General features: G+C 51.3%; 1 protein-coding gene, 1 non-coding gene and 1 pseudogene across 4 annotated transcripts; all 3 read left to right on the forward strand.

The window, feature by feature from the left end:
- Positions 1-80: 80 nt before the first annotated feature.
- ADGRF3 (adhesion G protein-coupled receptor F3) lies at positions 81-10211 on the forward strand. 3 transcript variants are annotated; one of them, XM_019449936.2, is made up of 13 exons: positions 81-164; positions 1570-1630; positions 2035-2175; positions 2654-2827; positions 3308-3553; positions 4270-4479; positions 4945-5088; positions 5259-5455; positions 5855-6034; positions 6949-8328; positions 8800-8841; positions 8930-8992; positions 9449-10211. In XM_019449936.2, the coding sequence occupies exons 1-13, from the start codon at positions 81-83 to the stop codon at positions 9506-9508; spliced, it is 2982 nt and encodes a 993-aa protein (XP_019305481.2). In that variant the 3' UTR covers positions 9509-10211. The 3 variants fall into 3 exon arrangements, with proteins under 3 accessions (XP_019305481.2, XP_053747049.1, XP_019305472.2); XM_053891074.1 differs by lacking the exon at positions 81-164 and having other exon boundaries at positions 1414-1630; positions 3335-3553; positions 8930-10211; XM_019449927.2 differs by lacking the exons at positions 81-164; positions 1570-1630; positions 2035-2175 and having other exon boundaries at positions 2519-2827; positions 3335-3553.
- Positions 10212-13706: 3495 nt separating this feature from the next.
- On the forward strand, positions 13707-13813 carry LOC128773712 (U6 spliceosomal RNA). Its single transcript, XR_008418148.1, has one exon. It is a non-coding gene; the product is annotated as a U6 spliceosomal RNA (small nuclear RNA).
- A 2396-nt stretch (positions 13814-16209) lies between these two features.
- LOC109267269 (FGFR1 oncogene partner 2-like) lies at positions 16210-17044 on the forward strand (annotated as a pseudogene).
- Positions 17045-18490: the final 1446 nt, after the last annotated feature.

Raw genomic sequence — 18490 nt, forward strand, 5'->3', positions numbered from 1 at the left:
CTGGGCCTTGCCAACTCCTCTTGGAGGAAATTTGCATCATGCAGCAGCCTGAGGACTCAGGAGGACTGATTCACTGAGCCATGATCTACTCAGCTGTCCCCCTGCTACTCCTGGCTGTGACTCTCCCTCTGGTGGGGTCACCAGCTGCTCAAGTATCCCAACCTGTGAGTAAAACTGGGGGGAGGACCCAGGTAAGACGCAGCAAGCTGTGGACGAAGGGACAGGTGGAGGGGCAAGGGCCAGGGGGAGAAGTCATGTAAAAAAGAAAGGCCAGTTTGTTGTAAAATCTCTGAGAGGTCAGTCTTATTTTCCAGGCTGTGGGATAGCTTTTATTTCTTTGAGTCACTGTGAACTCCAGTGATGCCAGAAGGCTCTCCCAGTCAAGCTTGCCCTTTAAAAATTAAAAGAAAAGGGGCGCCCGGGTGGCTCAGTCGGTTGAGTGTCCGACTTTGGCTCAGGTCATGATCACCCAGTCTGTGGGTTTGAGCTCCGCATCAGGCTCTGTGCTGACAGCTCGGAGCCTGGAGCCTGCTTCGGGTCGTGTCTCCCTCTCTCTGTCCTTCCTCTGCTCACACTGTCTCACTTTCAAAATAAATTAAAAATAAAAAATGAAAAGAAAAGAAAAATTTTCCAGATTTGGGAACCACCGGCATAGAGGACAGGAGAGAATCTGAAGAAAGACAGCAGAGTTGAAATTAGCACTTTTTGATCTGTTTTCTCCCAGGTAGCGTCTATATCTATATTTGTATCTCTCTGTGCCTGTATTTGTATCCGTATCTGTATCTGTATCCGTACCCATATCTATATCTGTATCTGTCTCTGGATAGATACCCACATTCACGGACAACTTTGGGAGAGGGAGGAGTTGGTGAGGAAATAATTTACAGGAACAAGAGACCGAGGGAAGATGCTGCCTTATGCCCACCCTCGGTCGCAGTTCCTACGGAGGGAGTAGAAGTCCCCAAGCCTCTGAGCCCCAGCCAGCTCTGCCCAGCCCTCCCCACCGGTGTTCCAGACACAGCGTTTCAATTAGCCTAGAGGCCCAGGGACAGGTAAATTCGGGAAGGAATTAAGCAAAGCATGTTGACTCTCCAGGGTGTGCCTGGTTCCTGGGTTCAGGTGGCATTTGCAGGGCCTGGCGGGGTCCTTGGGGCTGTATCCCTGCCGCCTCCTACCAGAAGCCTGCTTTCCCCTCCTGATGTGCCTGCTGGATTACAGGCAAAAAGAAAGGCTTCAAGGGGCATCTGAGTTCAGTCGGCTGAGCATCTGACTTCGGCTCAGGTCATGATTTCACAGTTCAGTTCATGAGTTCGAGCCCCACGTGCTCACTGCTGTCAGCACGGAGGCCAATTTAGATCCTCTGTCCCCCCACCCTCTCTCGGCCCCTCCCCCATTCTCTCTTTCTCTCTCTCAAATGTAAACATTAAAAAAAAAGAGAAGAGCTTCAAAGAGGTAGAGTCATGCCAAATGACTCAGGCTAGTCCCCAAGTTGCTTGGGGAAGAAGGTGTCCCTGGAAGAAATGTGGGGTCAGCCCCCTCTCAGAGGTCTCTCCTCGTGCTCTGTTCCAGGGACAGAGTCAGGCTGGAGGGGAATCGGGGCAGCAACTGAACCAAAAGAGTGGAGCAGGTGGTGAGTGGATGGAGTGGAGAGGAGGAGGAAGGGGTGAGGGGAGGGAGGGGAAGCGGGGGGAGCAGAGGGAGCGGGGAATGAGGCTGAAGAGGGCACACGTGTGGAGGTACCGATCCACGGCTGGTCATGGCGGCCGCACAGGTCCAGATTCCAGTTCTCTGGCTAAGAGGCCTTGAGAAAATCCTCCATCTTGGAGAGGCTCGTCTACGGGCTGAGGGTTTGGGGGGAAGGGTGGCGTGGAGCTGCGTGTGACCGCACCCCAGCTAGCGAGGGCTATGGCCCTCTTGAGGCTTGTCAGCTCCTAGCTGGCCTATGGGAGGTGGGGCCTGCCCTGGGTCCTGGCAGTCACCAGCCAGGTGTGGGAGGCAGAAGGGGACCCTGGCCTTGCTGTCTCTCCTCTGTAGAATCAGTCTTGGTCTCAGTCTATGTACAGCTGGACTTTTCAAATCAGACCTGGCCATTGACACTCTCCAGGACCCTGACTCCCCCCTTTGCCTCGGCCTCCTCTCCCCCAGCAAGTCTCGCTGGCCTCGGCCTCACCACAGGTAGGGGGGATTCTACGGAGCCCTGCCTCTCAGCTCTCAGCGGCCCTTACACTGCCTGTGGGGGAAGGAGGCTCAGACAAAAAGGAACCTGGGCTTCCCAGGCCTGCGGCCAGCTTGCCTGAACGGCTGCCCCTTTCCATCTCCTGGAGGGTCTGCATGGCCCGGCTCCTTCCCCATCTCCCCCCCAGACAGACCCTTTCCTTCCTGTTCTATGCCCCCCTCTTCGAAACTCTGCAGAGGCCCAAGAGGCAGCCGGTGGTGGGCTGGCACTTCTCCGCCCCCACCCCTGAGGACTTCGCCCAGCAGGACCTCCGCTGCTTTGAACCCTGGCCTGAGGAGGCAGTCCCGGATGGCTGAGGCTCTTGTGACTTCGGGATTGTTCCAGGCACCCAGCCCTAGAGCCTCTCGGGCATCGGGTCCTGACTACCTGGCTGTCTCACACAGGCTGCCCACTTCTTGTCCCCTCCTTTTGCCCCAGAGTGTAATGTCCACCACGATGGCTGCACCTACTGTGCCTGCCTCCCTGGGTACCAGTGGAACGCCAGCGTCTGCTCCTGTCGCCGTCCCTGCCGGAGTCCCCGCAGCCGCGGGCCCTGTGGCTGTCTGGTCTTCAGCCCTCCTGAAGCCGGGTACTGCCAGCTGCTGCCACCTGGTGAGGAGGTTTGGGAACTTGGAAACCAATGGGCCCAAGTGAAAGAAAGCCCGTGTTTTCTCCTCTCTGACCCTTGTGTTTCTGCCAGCCGGCCCAAGCCCAGTGGCTCCCGGTGGTGGGAGAAATGCCAGTTATCCTGGCAGATCACAGCCCTGAGCCTGGGGCCCGAGTAGGGAGACGAATGAACAACAGAGCTCCTGAGACATATGGACACGGAGAGAAAGTGCTAGAGTGACTGCTGTTGACCCCGGAAGGCCAGGAAGGGGCTCCGGCGGCCCCAGGTTACCTAGGGAAGTGGAAATCACCGGCCAAAAGGCTTCCCCGTTGGTTCCCAATGACAGATAGGTCTGGACTGCAGCATCCAGGGACAAAACAAAACAGTATTGAGGGTGTGGGGAGGAAGTGAGGAGGAATGGGTTTCGGACGATGGGGAAGGAGTGAGAGCTTAGCCACGTGGAGGGCCACAATTCATGCTCTAAGCGGCCCCTGCCTCCTGCCTCCCCACAGTCCCCGGAACACTGAGCCTGAACTCCCAGGTGCAGATGCCTGGCAACACGCTAAACCTGACCCTCGTCACGAGCCATGAGACCACCAACCTAAACTGGTTCCTGCGGCCTGCGGGGAGCCCCAGACCCATCCTCCTGCAGCCGGGGACACAGGTGTCCCTGACCTCCAGCCCGGGCCAGGCTGTCCTCAGCATCCTCAACATCTCGCATAAATGGGCAGGTAGCCAGCCTGCCCTTCCTCTCATCTCTCTTCTCCGTCCTCCTCTTCTCTCTGTCCTTCCTCCCGCACCTTGCCTTCCCCCTCCTCCCTCTCTTCTCCTTCCTGCTCTTCTTCTCTCCCCTTCTTTTCCCTTTTCATCTTCCCATTTACCCATTCTGGGGAAACAAAGGCCCGGAGAGAATGGGCTTCCATTTCAGCAGAGAACAGACGCCTGTTTTTCTTCAAGATGTTGCAGTGGCAGCGGGCAGTGCTGGAAAGGCATCTCCTGGTGGAGAAGAGGTTCACCTTAGGATTCGAGGTTCCAGGCTATTAAAAACAAAAGTTAGGAGCCTCTTCTCCAGTCCTTTTCCTCCTCGAAACCCCTTTCAAGGCAGGGATCTCTCTCTCTCTCTTTCTTAAATTTTTAATATTTATTTTTGAGAGCGAGAGAGCCCGCGTGCACGCGCACGAGTGGGGGAGGGGCAGAGAGACAGGGAGACACAGAATCCGAAGCAGGCTCCAGGCTCTGAGCTGTCATCACGGAGCCCGAAGTGGGGCTCGAACCCACCAGCTGTGAGATCATGACCTGAGCCGAAGTCAGATGTGCAACCGACTGAGCCACCCAGGCAGGGATCTTTCTTGCTGGGCTTAAGCAGAGGCCAGACCTGGCAGGAGAGCTTCTGCGGCGCAGGGGTGGGGCGGAGGAGCCGGGAGGTACAGCAGGTGTGTATCTGCAGGTGAGTACACGTGCCGCTTCGAAGCTCAGGGATTCAGGTGGGAGCTGTACCAGGTGGTGAAGGTGCCCCTGCAGGCGACAGATGTGGCCCGGCTTCCAGACCAGCTCTCCATCTCCTGCGCCACCAGCCCCAGTTTCCAGCTGAGCTGCTGCCTCCCCAGCACACACCTGGTCTACACGGCTTCCTGGAGCCCCACAGAGGGCAGCAAAGGTACGAGGAGCGCTGTGTCTGGCTCAGGGGACAAGGGGCAGCTGGTGTCCTCCGAGCAGCTGGCTGTTCAACTCCCAGGAAGCAGAGGCTGCAGTTCAACGTGGGGCTCCGGGTCCAAGTTCATTCAATACCGTGGTTACCCCGTGAGCGATCCTAACCCTCCTGATACAGCAGTAACCACATGAGTGTAGATAACTGCTCACAAGATGTTTTCCCACGACCTTAATGAACTCTGGCCACACACTCTGTGAAGTCCTGGGGCTGGTTAGAGACTCCCAGGCGCCCTTCACCAAGATCCAAGCTCCGCCTCTGCAGTTTGATGCTCGCACACAACTCCGCTCTGCCCCACGGTATCATCTGCTTCCGAAGTTGCTAGAGAGACTGCAAGGGCATCTCTGGGCCTGCCGGGTTCTGGGTCTGCTCCAGGCCCAGTAACCGCTCCCCTCTCTCTCGTGTCACCTTCAGCCTCCTTAGTCAACACGCCAGGCTCCTGGTGCCTCGTGCTGACCGTTCAGCGCTGCCCTGCCGCTGACACCACGTATACTTGTGAGCTGCAGAGCCCAGGACTGACCCCTCTCAGGGTCCCCGTCTCTGTCACCATCATCCAGGGTACGTGGGGCTCGGGGTCCAGCTGGTTGGGTCCAGCTCTCACCTGCTCGCCCTGGGAGCTCCTCGACGTTTCCCCCACACTGGGCCACACGGCCAGTCTCCAGACCCCGAACGCGGGGGAGGCTGGGGCTACACCACGGTTGCTGAGCCTCCTTGATATCATTCTTCAGACGGAGACGCCACCTGCCCTGAGGACTCCTCGGCTGTTGCCTGGAATGTCACCAAGGCTGGCCACGTGGCACAGGCCCCGTGTCCAGTGAACAGGACAGGCGTGGTGAAGCGGACCTGCGGGCCTGATGGCAGTTGGGAGCCCATCCACGGCGGCTGCACGGACACAGGGGTCCTGGCCTTGTTTCACAGAGCCTGGGTAAAGCTTCAGGCCCCGCTGCTCCGGGCCTCGCCCTCCATGACCTACCCCTTTCTCACTCGGGACCTAGCTTTAGAACCCTTTCCCCCCTGAGGCCTGGCCTGGAGGCCCCTCACCTTCCCTGAACCGGAGCCTGGCAGAGCCAGGGTGTGAGGGTGGGGGCCACAGATGCCCGGGACTCTCACGGTGGGGAGGGCGCTCTCCTCCAATCCTAATCCCACCAAGTGTCCAGCCCACTAACACAGGTGTGAGTTCCTTCCGTGTGGCTTCCCGCTCCCCCGGGGACTGGAACAGGGCTGGGGAGGAAAGAGCTGGATGGGGGAGGAGCGGCCCCTCCCTTGTGACATCTCACCCATCCCCCCACCCCCCCCACTTCCTGCTGTGTCTGGTCTGTCTCAGCTGCTGCGGGCAGGCCAGGGCTGGCCTGCTGTGGAGGCGCCACAGATCCTGGCTGAGCTGTCGGAGCAGGCGAAGGTGGTGAGCTCGCCCTCTGACTTATTGGCACTGCTGGGCACCATATCCTTCCTGGCCAAGGTGGTGGTGGATGCCAGAATACAGCTTAACCGCAGCGCCCTGGAGGTGAGATCTCTGAGCCACAGCGGGGGGCCGCCGGGGTAGTGGGGGCCCGAAGCTCTTTACCTCTGGGCACTTCTGTCCCTCTGGCATCACCATGGGCTGTCAGAAGGCAGACCTTTCGAGAGAGTCTGAGTGTCTGCTCTCCTGGTCCGTCTCGCCCCTTGGACATCGGTTTCCAAGGCCATGGAATATGGACAAGGTCTGAGGCTGGGAACACGTGGGAGGTCGGGGAAGGCAGGAAGGGATGTGAAGACACGAGTTCAGAAGCATTTATGGACACGCAGAGATGGGTGGATATGGTGTAAGCTCACGCGCCCAAACAGACACACGCACACACACGACACCTACACGGAGGTCCCCACGCCCTCAGCTTTTGCTGGACTCACCTGAACCAGCTCCCAGAGTGGGCAACGACTGATGACCATTAAGCTGCATCCAAAAGAATAACCAGGGCCAATGACAGTGCGCCCTCTTCCTATCTGGGAATGTATGTCACATGTGGGTGGACAGACGTGCATGTGGCCTTCCACTTCAGAACATCGTGCCCGCTAACCACTGGGCCCCACTCCTAGCTTTACAGACCTGTTGGGGTCAAGGCATTGGAGAGGGCCCCCCTTCACCCTGGGTGGCCCAAGGGATGGAGGCGAGAGAAAGGTCGTCAGATGGAGGTGCTGGATGTGCATCGGGAGACCACGTACTTGAAGCCACCCCGGTGGTAACCCGTTCTTCCCATCTAGAAACTCTCCCTTCTCGGGCCTGTCTTCCCCTTCCCCTTTCCCTCCCCTCTTGGGTCTCTTGCGCAAGCCTAGGAAAGGTAGGTCTGGGGCCTCTGGTTCCCAGCGCCCCTGACGCAGCGCCGTGGGTTCTAGCGGCCAGCGCTCATCTCTTTGCTGGGCTCTCTCTGTTGGGTGCCGCAGGCTCTCCTGAAAACCACAGACAAGGTCCTAGACCTGGACACCAGCTCTCTGTGGACCCCAGCCCGGGCCCAGAAGCCCTCGACAGGCTCAGATCTCCTGCTGGCTGTGGAGACCCTGGCACGCAGTCTGTGCCCTCAGGATCACCCCTTCTCCTTCAGCTTGCAAAACGTGCGGCTGCAGACCCAGCTGCTTGGGCCGTTTCCCGCTGACTACAGAGTCTCCTTCCCCACTCGGCCCCCACTGCGGGCCCACATTCCCAGGTGCTCCCTGGCCCCGCTGGGCCGTAACGGCACCAACGTCAGTATTACTAGCCTGGTGCTGCGGAAACTGGACCGCCTTCTGCCCTCAAGCTACGGGCAGGGGCTGGGGGACTCCGTCTATGCCACTCCCGGCCTGGTCCTCGCCATCTCCGTCATGGCAGGTGGGCAGGCCTTCGACCAGGGAGAAGTCGTCATGGACTTCGGGGGCACGGGTGGCACTCCGCACTGTGTCTTCTGGGACCACAGCCTCTTCCGGGGCAAGGGGGGCTGGTCGGATGAAGGGTGCCAGGTGCAGACAGCTCGTGCCAGCCCCACCACCCGGTGCGTCTGTCGGCACCTCACCGCTTTCTCCGTCCTCACGTCCCCAGACACTGTTCCGGAAAACCTCACCCTGGAGCGGCTGAGTCAGGTGGGCTTGGGGGCCTCCATCGTGGCACTGCTTGTGTGCCTAGGTGTGTACAGGCTGGTTTGGAGAGTGGTGGCACAGAGCAAAGTCGCCTACTTACGCCACACGGCCCTGCTCAACGTGGTGCTCTGCCTTTTGGCCGCAGACGCCTGCTTCCTGGGAGCCCCACTGCTTCCTCCGGGGCCCCGAAGCCCGCTCTGCCTGGCCGCTGCCTTCCTCTGTCATTTCCTCTACCTGGCCACCTTTTTCTGGATGCTGGCTCAGGCCCTGATGCTGGCCCACCAGCTGCTCTTCGTCTTCGATCAGCTGTCCCAGTGCCGAGTACTCTCCCTGATGGTGGTCCTCGGCTACGTGTGCCCGATGGGGTTTGCAGGTGCCGCCCTGGCCCTCTACCTACCTCGAGGGCAATACCTGAGGGAGGGGGCGTGCTGGTTAAGTGGGAAGGGAGGGGCGCTCTACACCTTCGTGGGGCCAGTGCTGGCCATAGTGGCCGTGAACGGGCTGGTACTCGCCATGGCCGTGCGGAAGCTCCTGAGGCCTTCGCCGTCAGAGGGGCCCCGGGCGGAGAGGCGCCAAGCCCTTCTGGCGGTGATCAAAGCCCTGCTCGTTCTCACGCCCATCTTCGGCCTCACCTGGGGGCTGGGCCTGGCCACCCTGCTGGAGGAAGTCTCCACAGTGCCTCACTACATCTTCACGATTCTCAACACCACCCAGGTGGGTGATAAAGCGCCGGCTGTGCTTTTGCCCTTTTAGATGGTCTAGGTCACTGCCAGTGCCTTCTCGAGGAGGGGTCGAGGTGGAGCAGGAGAAGCAGTCTCAGGAATTTTAGGAGACTTAGGTCTGGGCCGCAGTCCCTCCACGGACTCGCTGGAGGACTCTGGACAAACCTCTGGGAGCTCTGGTTTTCTCATCTGCGAAACAGTATCTGGTCTGGGCAGAGACGTCAGGGAATTGTCAGTACCCAAACTGATATTGATATTCCCTTGGTAACCAAAGCCGTCAGAGAAGCACCTGAAATGGATTCTATGCACCGAGCGGTGCTAATGCCCAGAAAACCCTAGATGGGAAGCCTCGGGACACAAATTAGACAGGACGACAGAGGCTGAAGGAAGAGGAGGGGGAGGGAGTCGATTTCGGTTGATTCCTTCCTCCATGACTAACTTATCCCCGTATCCCCCCGTTAAGGGCGTCTTCATCTTACTGTTTGGTTGCCTCATGGACAAGAAGGTGAGTCTGCCCACCTAACCTCCGCCCAACTTGCAGTGCCCAGGCCAGGACTTTGGCTGGCGTAACAAGGGCGTTACCTGTCCTGCAGGTACGAGAGGCTTTACTCAAACGCTTCTGCCGCTCCCAGTCCCCCAACTCCACCATCTCCCTGGTGAGTTATTGGCTTCAAATTCTCAGCTCTCCCACTAAGGGGTCAGACGCAGCCGTCCCACAGCCTTCCCGAGAGGAGACAGGCACAGCTAGAGGCTGAGAGAAGCTTGGGATTGTCTTCTAGAATGAGCACTTTCCAGGCTCGAAGTCCCCAACGATGGAGACAGGAGCTCCGTCAGAGCAGTCGGAGTCAGGTTCCTGGGCTCCTGATTACAACCTGGACTGCTGGGGACTCTCTTAGCCCCTGGTTTCTCCATTTGAAAATCTGCCTCCAGTTACTATATGAAGGGAAATGTAGGATCGGTAAGCATGGGAGTCAGCATAGCTGAGAACCAAGTTCCTTAGGGCTACTGCGGCCCCAGGCAGGTGAGAACGTGAAAATGGGCACAAGCTCATCAAAAGAGAGTCGATAATAATAATAGTCGCCCTGCAATTGGGCCTTCCGGCCCCTTCCTAGGCTACATATGAAACCTACATCCCAGAGCAGAGCCAAGGAAGAAGTGAAGACACCAGGTGAGAAGCAGGCCTTCCTGGGGGCAGCGTGCGTGGCATGGACGGAAGCGGAGGCTAGCAAAGGGCTTCCTGGCCAAGAAGGCTCCTCTTCACATGATTGACGGTCCCGGCCCACGGGTGGAAAACAGACTTTTCCAGCAGAGACATTTCTTGATGGGACGGGGAAGGTGGAGACCTCAGAGAGCAGGGAGTTTTACCACCACCAAGCCTTGGTTCAGTCCACTCTGAAAATTCCTTTGTGCGTTGTCAAATTCTTAATCGTCCTAGAAAACCCTTGCCTTGAAGGAATCGCCATTGGTGGGCTTGGTGTCCAGAGGGGTGGGCAGCCTGCAGAGGCGGTGAAAGGTCTGCTTCACCAGCCCAGAGCTTCAGGGTGAGCCCTTTTGCGGAGAAGGCAGAGGCTTTGAGTGAACCACACGCAGAGCCCATCCGAGGGAGTTGGGGGAACGAGAACCCACCAGGATGAGCCATGACCCGGGGCTCTGAGCCCTTCCCCCATCCGAGAGCTCAGCGCCCCCCCCCCCGCACAGACAGGCTAATGTCTCCACTCGTCACGTTCCCTTCTCTCGCAGGTCACCTGCCCACACCCCTAAACTATCCAAGCAAAAAGAGCATGAAAAACTAGCTAAAGCTACCTGTTGAATAAGCCTGCCTTTGCTGTAAACGTAATCGACAGATATTAAAGTTCAAAATAATTGCAAGTAAAACCGTCTCAACAGTTTTTGACCAATCGACAGTTCCTGGTACAGATTTGCTAAAAATTGTTTTATTTTTAACTACTCAGTGATTTCTTTTCTGATTATTTCTTCTCCATAGCTATGATGAAAGGATGACTGATGACAGGAACTCTAGTCTTGCAAACATTAAAGGTGAAGGACAGATTTTGGTTTGTTTCTTTTCAAAGTTTAGGAAAAGATGAAGTTAATAGGTCCCTCTTTCTTTAACTTTTCCAACAATATCAGTATAACTGTAAGTTTCATCGATGTACGAATGTATACAATCACCGATCTAAGAACGTTTGTAAGAGCGCATTAACGATTTTAAAGTAGAGAGGAAGTTGCCACAGACCGCTAAGAATTAAGGCAACAAGATGACAAAAAGGGCATTTAAAAGTGACAGGCTCAGGTCACCTGGGTGGCTAAGTCGGTTCAGTATCTGACTCTTAATTTGGGCTCAGGTCATGATCTCGCGGTTCATGAGTTCGAGCCTCACATCAGACTCTGCGCTGACAGTGCAAAAAAGCCTGCTTGGGATTCTGTGTCTCCCTCTCTCTCTGCCCCTCCCCTGCTCTCTTTCTCTCAAAAAGTAAACAAAAACATAAACTAACAAATCAATCAATCGATAAATGTGACCGGCTCAAGCTAAGACCAGATATGGAGAAGAAAAAAAGTGTTTTTTTAAAGCCTTGAGAGGATACCAAGACATCTAATTGAATTAACTCGTGGAATCCACAAGATGATGGGAGGGTTCTGAAAAATTTTTCAACTAGAGAAATGGAAAAAAATTCTTATGAATGAGCCTTTGTTAAATTACAAAAGTCATGGCTATTTTTATAAAATGGAATGGGAATGCTTTCTGTTGAAATGAATATGCTCTTGAAAACAGTTTTCTTATAAACATGGATCTGTGTATTTTCATTGTACAGACGTCAGCCTAAATAGTTCCCTACATGGATTCAATTGTTTCGTTCAAATAGAAGATACCAACTCAGCAGGGCACTTGCAAACCGTTCTATGCTTCGGACCTGTTCCAGCCCCCACGGGAGGCGGGCAGCCACTGAAACAGCGAGGGCTTTGCCTGCTGGTTTCCCTGGCCACAGGGTCCTGTCTCAATTGCCCTTGTACTTCATTAATATTTACAGTCTTAATTTTTTAAGTTATAAAACGATTTGTGAATAGTTCAAATAATACGCGTTCGCTTTAAAAGCAGCAGAGACCCCTGAGTGTGCTTCTGTCGAAATATACGTTCTCATATTTCCTTCTCAAATGACGGACACACTCAATGCATGCTTTGCTGCTAAAAACACACGTTAGGATTGACAAATGAAGTGACATTAAGCCTTCGTTCCCTTGGTTGTCACATAAAGAAGGACTGAAAAGAAAGTTCTGGAGGTAAATATAAAAAAGTAAAGATTTCATTTCTAAATTCTAATTTCATTTCTAAAAAGACGGCCTAAAGAAATAAGCAGACAAGTGAGCAGATGAATGTACCAAGGATGTGCGTTCCAGTGTGTTTATATCCTCCACAAAGCGCACTTGGTAAAACCAATGAGGATATATCTACCAAAGGAGTGCTATGTGGTCATTTAAAGTGACGACGTATAGCTACACCTACTGATACGGGAAAATGTTTAGGCTCTACAGCTAAGTAAGACAAAAGGGTTCCAGAATAGCATGATACCAGCCAATTTTGGTCCGTACCAAAATTGGGTCCCTTTGTGTCCAAATATGTGTGCACTGAAAAAGAGAGATATCAAAATATTAACAGTATCTTGCTACTTGATTTTTCACTTTTTTCTTGCTCTGTAAATATTATTTGAATTATTTTTTACAACGAGCATGTGTTTCTATGGTAGAAAAAACGTTATTTTGAAAGAGTTCTTCTGGACATTTTGCATATTTAAAAATAGAAACTTGTCAAGCAAAAAAAAAACAACAACAACAACAAAAAAAAACAAACCCATAAACAAAATACCCCCTGGAATTTAGATTTGTACAGAAGGGTGGACTACATTAGAGGTTCTCGAGGAAGCTTGGACTTCTGTTTTGGGAATCAATTCTGTCTGATCGCTGGCAGTTCCCTAAGCGTGGAGGGGGAAAGGGGCTCCCGGTTGAGTTTAGGGCAGGCACAAACATTGCCAACATGTCTAAATGCTTGGTCTCTTTCACAATGATGCATTTCTTTCCAGAGTAGTATTTTTCCTCAGTGTTTTTGTCCTTCATCCCCACATTCTCCCATTTCCTCTCAACCAATGATCCCTCTTCATTGAAAGAGCATAACATACCAGTTCAGAGTCCCAGATAAACCACAGCAGACACAGACAGAGGACCTCTGAGTCATCCATTAAGTCCCAGAAGAAGACTGGAGACTCTGCTACTGCTTTTCATTCCTTGAGAGAGACTGGAATTTGAGAGACCTGGAGAAAAAATTTAAAACGTAAATGAGAAAGGGTAGGGGGAGAAGATAGGCTGAGAATTAGGATTCCTCTCTCTGGAAAGATGGATGCAAAGGTGCAAAGAATGTGTCTGGTTTGCTGGTTGCTGTAGCTTCAGCATCTAAAATATGCTTAACATGTAACAGGCACTCAGTAAGTATTTATTGAATGAATGAACTATACAGACCACAGCAAGAACAGGGACTTTTGCTCAGAATCAGAGACCATGAGAAGCAAACAGCTGGAGGGCCTGTGGGGGTGGGGGGGTGGGGGGGTGGGGGGGGTGGTGGGTGAGGGAGGGGAGCACAGGGGGGAAGTGCACTTCTGAAGTGTGAATGAAAGATGAGGGCAAGTCAAGGCTCTCCTCCCAAATGGTTATTTGGTGGAACAAAGGGTCTAATTAAAGTTTTATATGAAAAGCGAGGCACTTAAGTTGGGATCTTTAAGAAGAGCATAACGGGGGAGGGGGGCAGGCACCTGGGTGGTTCAGTGGGTTGAGCATCTGACTTTGGCTCAGGTCCTGATCTAACGGCTTGTGAGTTTCGGCCCCGCCTACATCGGGCTGTCTGCTGTCGGGGCAGAGCCCGCTTTGGATCCTCTGTCCCCCACTCTTTGTCTCTCCTCCACTTGTACTCTCTCCCTGTCTCTCAAAAATGAATAAACATTAAAAAAATAGCGTAACCTGTTTGAGGTACCTGAGAGCAAACAGCAATGTGTACTTTATTTTTTTTTTAATGTTATTATTTACTTTTGAAGGAGAGAGAGACAGAGCGTGAGTAGGGGAGGAGCAGAGAGAGACATAGAATTTGAGGCAGGCTCCAGTCTCTAAGCTGTCAGCACAGAGCCCGATGCAGGGCTCGAATTCACGAACTGTGAGATCATGACCTGAGCCAAAGTCAGATGCTTAACCGACTGAGCCACCCAGGTGCCCCAGCAATGTGTACTTTAGATGGAGGCATCTGTAACCATGACAGCCAAGGGTCGTCTTTTGTAGCAGTCACACTACCGAAAATCGCTGTTTCTCTTAGGCATAGAATGTTTAGAAACAGTGCTCGCTTTGGCAGCACATATACTAAAATTGAAACCATACAGAGAAGATTAGCATGGCCCCTGTGCAAGGAGAACACACAAATTCGTGCAGTGTTCCAGATTTTTAGAAAGACAGATACCATATGTTTTCACTCATATGTGGATCCCGAGAAACTCAACAGAAGACCATGGGGGAGGGGAAGGGCGAAAAAAAGTTACAGAGAGGGAGGGAGGCAAACCATAAGAGACTCTTAAACACTGAGAACAAACTGAGGGTGGGTGGGGGGGTGGGGAGAGGGGAAAGTGGGTGATGCGCACTGAGGAGGGCACCTGTTGGGATGAGCACTGGGTGTTGTATGGGAACCAATCTGACAATACATTATATTTAATATAAAAAAAAGAATGTTTAGAAATAGCATGTAACTTACATAAAGTTGGGTGAACGTGACCTAACTGCAGACCTAGAACTTCAGAGACGCCACGAAAGCCCTCTCCAATCCGATCCCACTGCCTCCCGCCCAGAGGTAACTTCTACTCTGAATGTGATCAACATAACACTAAGAAAATTTTTTTGTGGTGAAACACGGAAAATTTCCCACTTTAACCAAGCGTACAGTTGCATAGTGGAAGGTACGTTCACAGTGCTGTGCGACCAATCTCCAGAACTCATCTTTCAAAACTGAAACTCTATACCTATTCGGCAACTCCCCATTCTCCCCACTCCAGTCCCTGGTAACCACCATTCTACTTCCTGTCTCAACGAAGGTGACTATTTTGTATACCTTATATAAGTACAACCATACAGTGTTTGTCCTTTTGTGACTGGTTTATTTCACTTAAGGTTCATCCATGTTGTAGCACGTGACAGGATTGCCTCCCTTTTTAAGGCTGCATAGTACTCTACCATGTGTATACACACATTCAGCTGTCAATGCACATTCGGGTCGCTTTCCCCTATTGGCTATTGTGAATAATGCCACGATGAATGTGGGTGCACAAATCCCTGCTTTCAATTCTTTGGGGTACGTACCTAGACATGGAGTTGCTAGATCATAGAATAATTCTATTTTTAATCTTTTGAGGAACGATCATACTGTTTCCCATAGCAGCTGGACCATTTTATATTCCCACCAACAGCGTACAAAGGCTCTGGTTTCTCTTACATCCTCACCACCGTGTGCTATTTTCTGTGTTGTTTTTTTTTTTTTTTTTTGAATATTATTTATTTTTGAGAGAGAGAGCAAGCGAGCGAGCGAGCAGGGAAGGGGCACAGAGGGAGACACAGATTCAGAAGCAGGCTCTAGGCTCTGACCTGTCAGCACGGAGCCCGACGCGGGGCTTGAACTCACAAACTACAAGATCATAACCTGAGCCAAAGCCAGATGCTCAATAGACTGAGCCACCCAGGTGCCCCTATTTTCTGGTTTTTTTGATAACAGATATCCTGATGGATGTGAGGTGGTATCTCGGTGTAGTTTTGATTAATGATGTTGGACTAGTTGGCTAGTGATATTGAACATCTTTTCATGTCCTTATTGGTCATCTGTATATATTTTTTAGAGAAACGCCTATTTAAATCCTTTGCCCATTTTTTTTTTTAATATTTATTTATTTTTTTGAGACAGAGAGAGACAGAGCATGAACAGGGGAGGGTCAGAGAGAGGGAGACACAGAATCTGAAACAGGCTCCAGGCTCTGAGCTGTCAGCACAGAGCCCGACGCGGGGCTTGAACTCACAGCCCTCACGGACCGCGAGATCATGACCTGAGCTGAAGTCAGCCGCTCAACCGACTGAGCCACCCAGGCGCCCCAATCCTTTGCCCATTTTTAAACTGGGTTATTTCTTGGTTGTTGAGTTGTAAGAGTTCTTTGTATGTTCTGGATATTATCAGATATATGACTTGCAAATATTTTCTCCAATAGGTTGCCCTTTGATGCACAGAAATTTTTAATTTTGATGAAGTCCAACCTATTTAGTTGTTGTTGTTGCCAGTGTTTTTGGTGTCACGGCCAAGAAAGTATTGCCAAATCTAATGTCATGTAGCTTTTCCTGTTTTCTTCTAAGAAGTTTATCAATTTAGCTCTTATGTTTAGGTCTTCGATCCACTTTGAGTTAATTTTTGTACATGGTGTAAGGTAAGGGTCCAACTTTCATTCTTTTGCAGGTGGCCCATTTTCCCAACACCATTTGCGGACAAGACTGTCCTTTCTCCATTAAACGGTCTTAGCACTCTTGCCAAAAATCATTGGACCACATCAGATTTATTTCTGGGCTTAAACAAAAACCAACTTATCTCCAGAAGGTTCTCCTTGGGCCAGTGATGGGGCTCAGCCCTGCTGCCCCCTCCAGCCGCCCCTCCACTGACTGCCTCTGCTGGGTTCTGCGTCTGCTCGCTGAAGAAGCTGAACAGGCGAGAGGAGTCTCTTCCCTTGGGCGCGTGGGCCCCAGTTAGCAGAGGCTTTGAGTCCTAACACCACAGCTGATGGCTGCAGGGGAGGGAGACCAGAATACTCCTTTAGAAATGAGTTGCACAACTGACAAGGCACTCACTGATGCTGATGCGCTTGCTGAAAGACTGAGAGATCATGATGACGCAGCAGAATCTCCGACCGAGCAAACCACCGCTCTCAACAAGTGAGCAGACGTGATGAGCAGGATCAGGAAGAAATTCGAGAGCTTAACGAAGTTGCAAGACATCGGCCACAGTCCGAGTTGGTTATGGGAATCCAGCAAGAAAGCAGGCAAATCAGAGAAGTACAACCAAAGAACAAAGAATTGCATACATTCCTGGAAGAACATCCATAGACTGCTAACGGCTAGCAAAAAAGATGATCTGGATATAATGATGAAGTCAAAAGAGCAGCACTCCCAGACTGACATGGGTTGTTGTAACAGCTCTGGAGTCTTCCTTGATGCATCCTGACACATCTTTGAAACATCTCAACATGGACCGGAGAGGAGGCACTTGGAAGCAAATCAGAAATTCCAACTGCATGTTGATCAGATAACGGAAATGACGGCAGTAATGAGGAAAGCCATTGAAACTGATAAGCAACAGGGGTGCAAGGTACTGGAACACATATTTCAACTTGAACAAGAAAACAAAGGCTTGAGAGAGATCCTTCACAGGAGTGCATGTGTGCATGAGCAGGGGAGGGGCAGAAAGGGAGAGAATCCCAACTCAGGGCTTGAGCCCACAAACTGTGAGATCATGACCTGAGCCTTAATCAAGAGTCAGAGGCTTAACCGACTGGGCCACCCAGGTGCCATTTTTGAACCTTAGGAAAGATGTGTCTGAAAGTCCATCTTTGACAGTATTAGTGACCAGAAGCAACCAGAGTCTGAGGAAGAGCTGAAGAGCCTGTAAGTCTTTGAGTTTCATATACTTCAGATGGTCACTGGGACTGGTCTACTAAAGTGAATGAGTTAACAGAAAAATCAATCTCAAGGTATGCTTTTTTTTTCCCTATAGTACGCACAGTGGATTGGCAATGACATTTTCTTTTTTACTATTTTAGAGACAGAGAGAGAAAATGCAAGTGAGCAGAAAAGAGTGGCAGAGGGAGGGAGGGAGGGAGGGGGAGAGAGAGAGAAAGAGAGAGAATCCTACGTAGGCTCCATACTCAGTGTGGAGCCCAATGCTCAATCCTACGACCCTGGGGTCATGACCTGAGCCAGAGGCAAGAGCTGCTGCTCAACTAAGCCACCCAGGCGCACCTATAAGTATTCATTTGATGTTTTACAAAATATATATCTAGTATGTAAATTTTTAAAAGCCACTAGAAATAGAAATGGACTTGAACATCAACTGAAATCTAAACTTTTCTTATTTTGTGATTATAGGATTAAAGAGGATAAAACGGTAAAAAACAAAACACCATTATTTCCAGATCTTTCCACTAATGTCCTTTTTCTGTTTCAAATCCAACCCATGATACCATAGTACATTTGTCATGTCTCCTTAGCTTCCTCTGGTCTGAGTTTCTCTGTATTCTTATTTTTTGTGAACTTGATAGTTTTGAACACATTCTGTGTAGATGTCCCTCAGTTTGTGTTGCATGCTTTTTTTTTTATGACCCAACTGGGCTAATGGGTATTTGGAAAGAATACCCCTGAAGTGAAGTGCCCCTTTGATCACATTATGCCGGAAGTATGTGGTATCTACATGCCAGCACTGTTAACCTTGGTCACTTAGTGAAATTAGTGCTTGCCATGTTTCTCCACTGTAAAGATGCCTTGTTTTCCCTTCTCATACTCTATTTGCTGGAGTTGAGACATGAAGTCCAGCCCACACTCAACTGAGGACGGACATGTCCTACTTCCTGGATCACGGAGTCTACACGCATTATTTGGAATTCTTCTGTATGAAAGACCTCTTTTCCCTTCCCTTAACTGTTTTAGAAAACATTTTTATCTCATATGTAGGCCTCTCAGAAACAGACTTAAGTTTTGCCTGTTTCTGAACCTGTCCTGTCAATGAACATTTGTTATTTACAATATTTTGCATTAAAGAGCAATGGTGCTATGCACTCTCTTGCACGCGTCTCCTGGCATTCCTGTGCTGGGTCACAGACCGTGTGTCCTATTCAAATGTGCAAGATGCCAAGCTGTTTTCCAAGTGGTTCATATCAATCTGTATTCTCACCAGCGGTGTGTCATAGTTCCTATTGTTCCACATCCTCATCAACACCTGGTATTGAGTCTTCATTTTTCCTGATGGGTATAAAAGAATAGCTCATTATGATCCTAATTTGATTTTTCATTACTAATGAGCCTCTTTTCATGTTTATTCTCCATTTCTA

This window comes from Panthera pardus, unplaced genomic scaffold (assembly GCF_024362965.1).
Source record: "Panthera pardus isolate Hobbes unplaced genomic scaffold, ASM2436296v1 HiC_scaffold_26, whole genome shotgun sequence".
Classification (NCBI taxonomy): Eukaryota; Metazoa; Chordata; class Mammalia; order Carnivora; family Felidae; genus Panthera; species Panthera pardus.

Coding starts and splice junctions, on each gene's coding strand:
- ADGRF3 (XM_053891074.1), top strand. CDS start 1,468: ATGACTCAGGCTAGTCCCCAAGTTGCTTGGGGAAGAAGGTGTCCCTGG. Junction 1,631..2,034: donor CCAAAAGAGTGGAGCAGGTG/GTGAGTGGATGG, acceptor TCTCCTCTGTAG/AATCAGTCTTGGTCTCAGTC. Junction 3,554..4,269: donor CATCTCGCATAAATGGGCAG/GTAGCCAGCCTG, acceptor GTGTATCTGCAG/GTGAGTACACGTGCCGCTTC.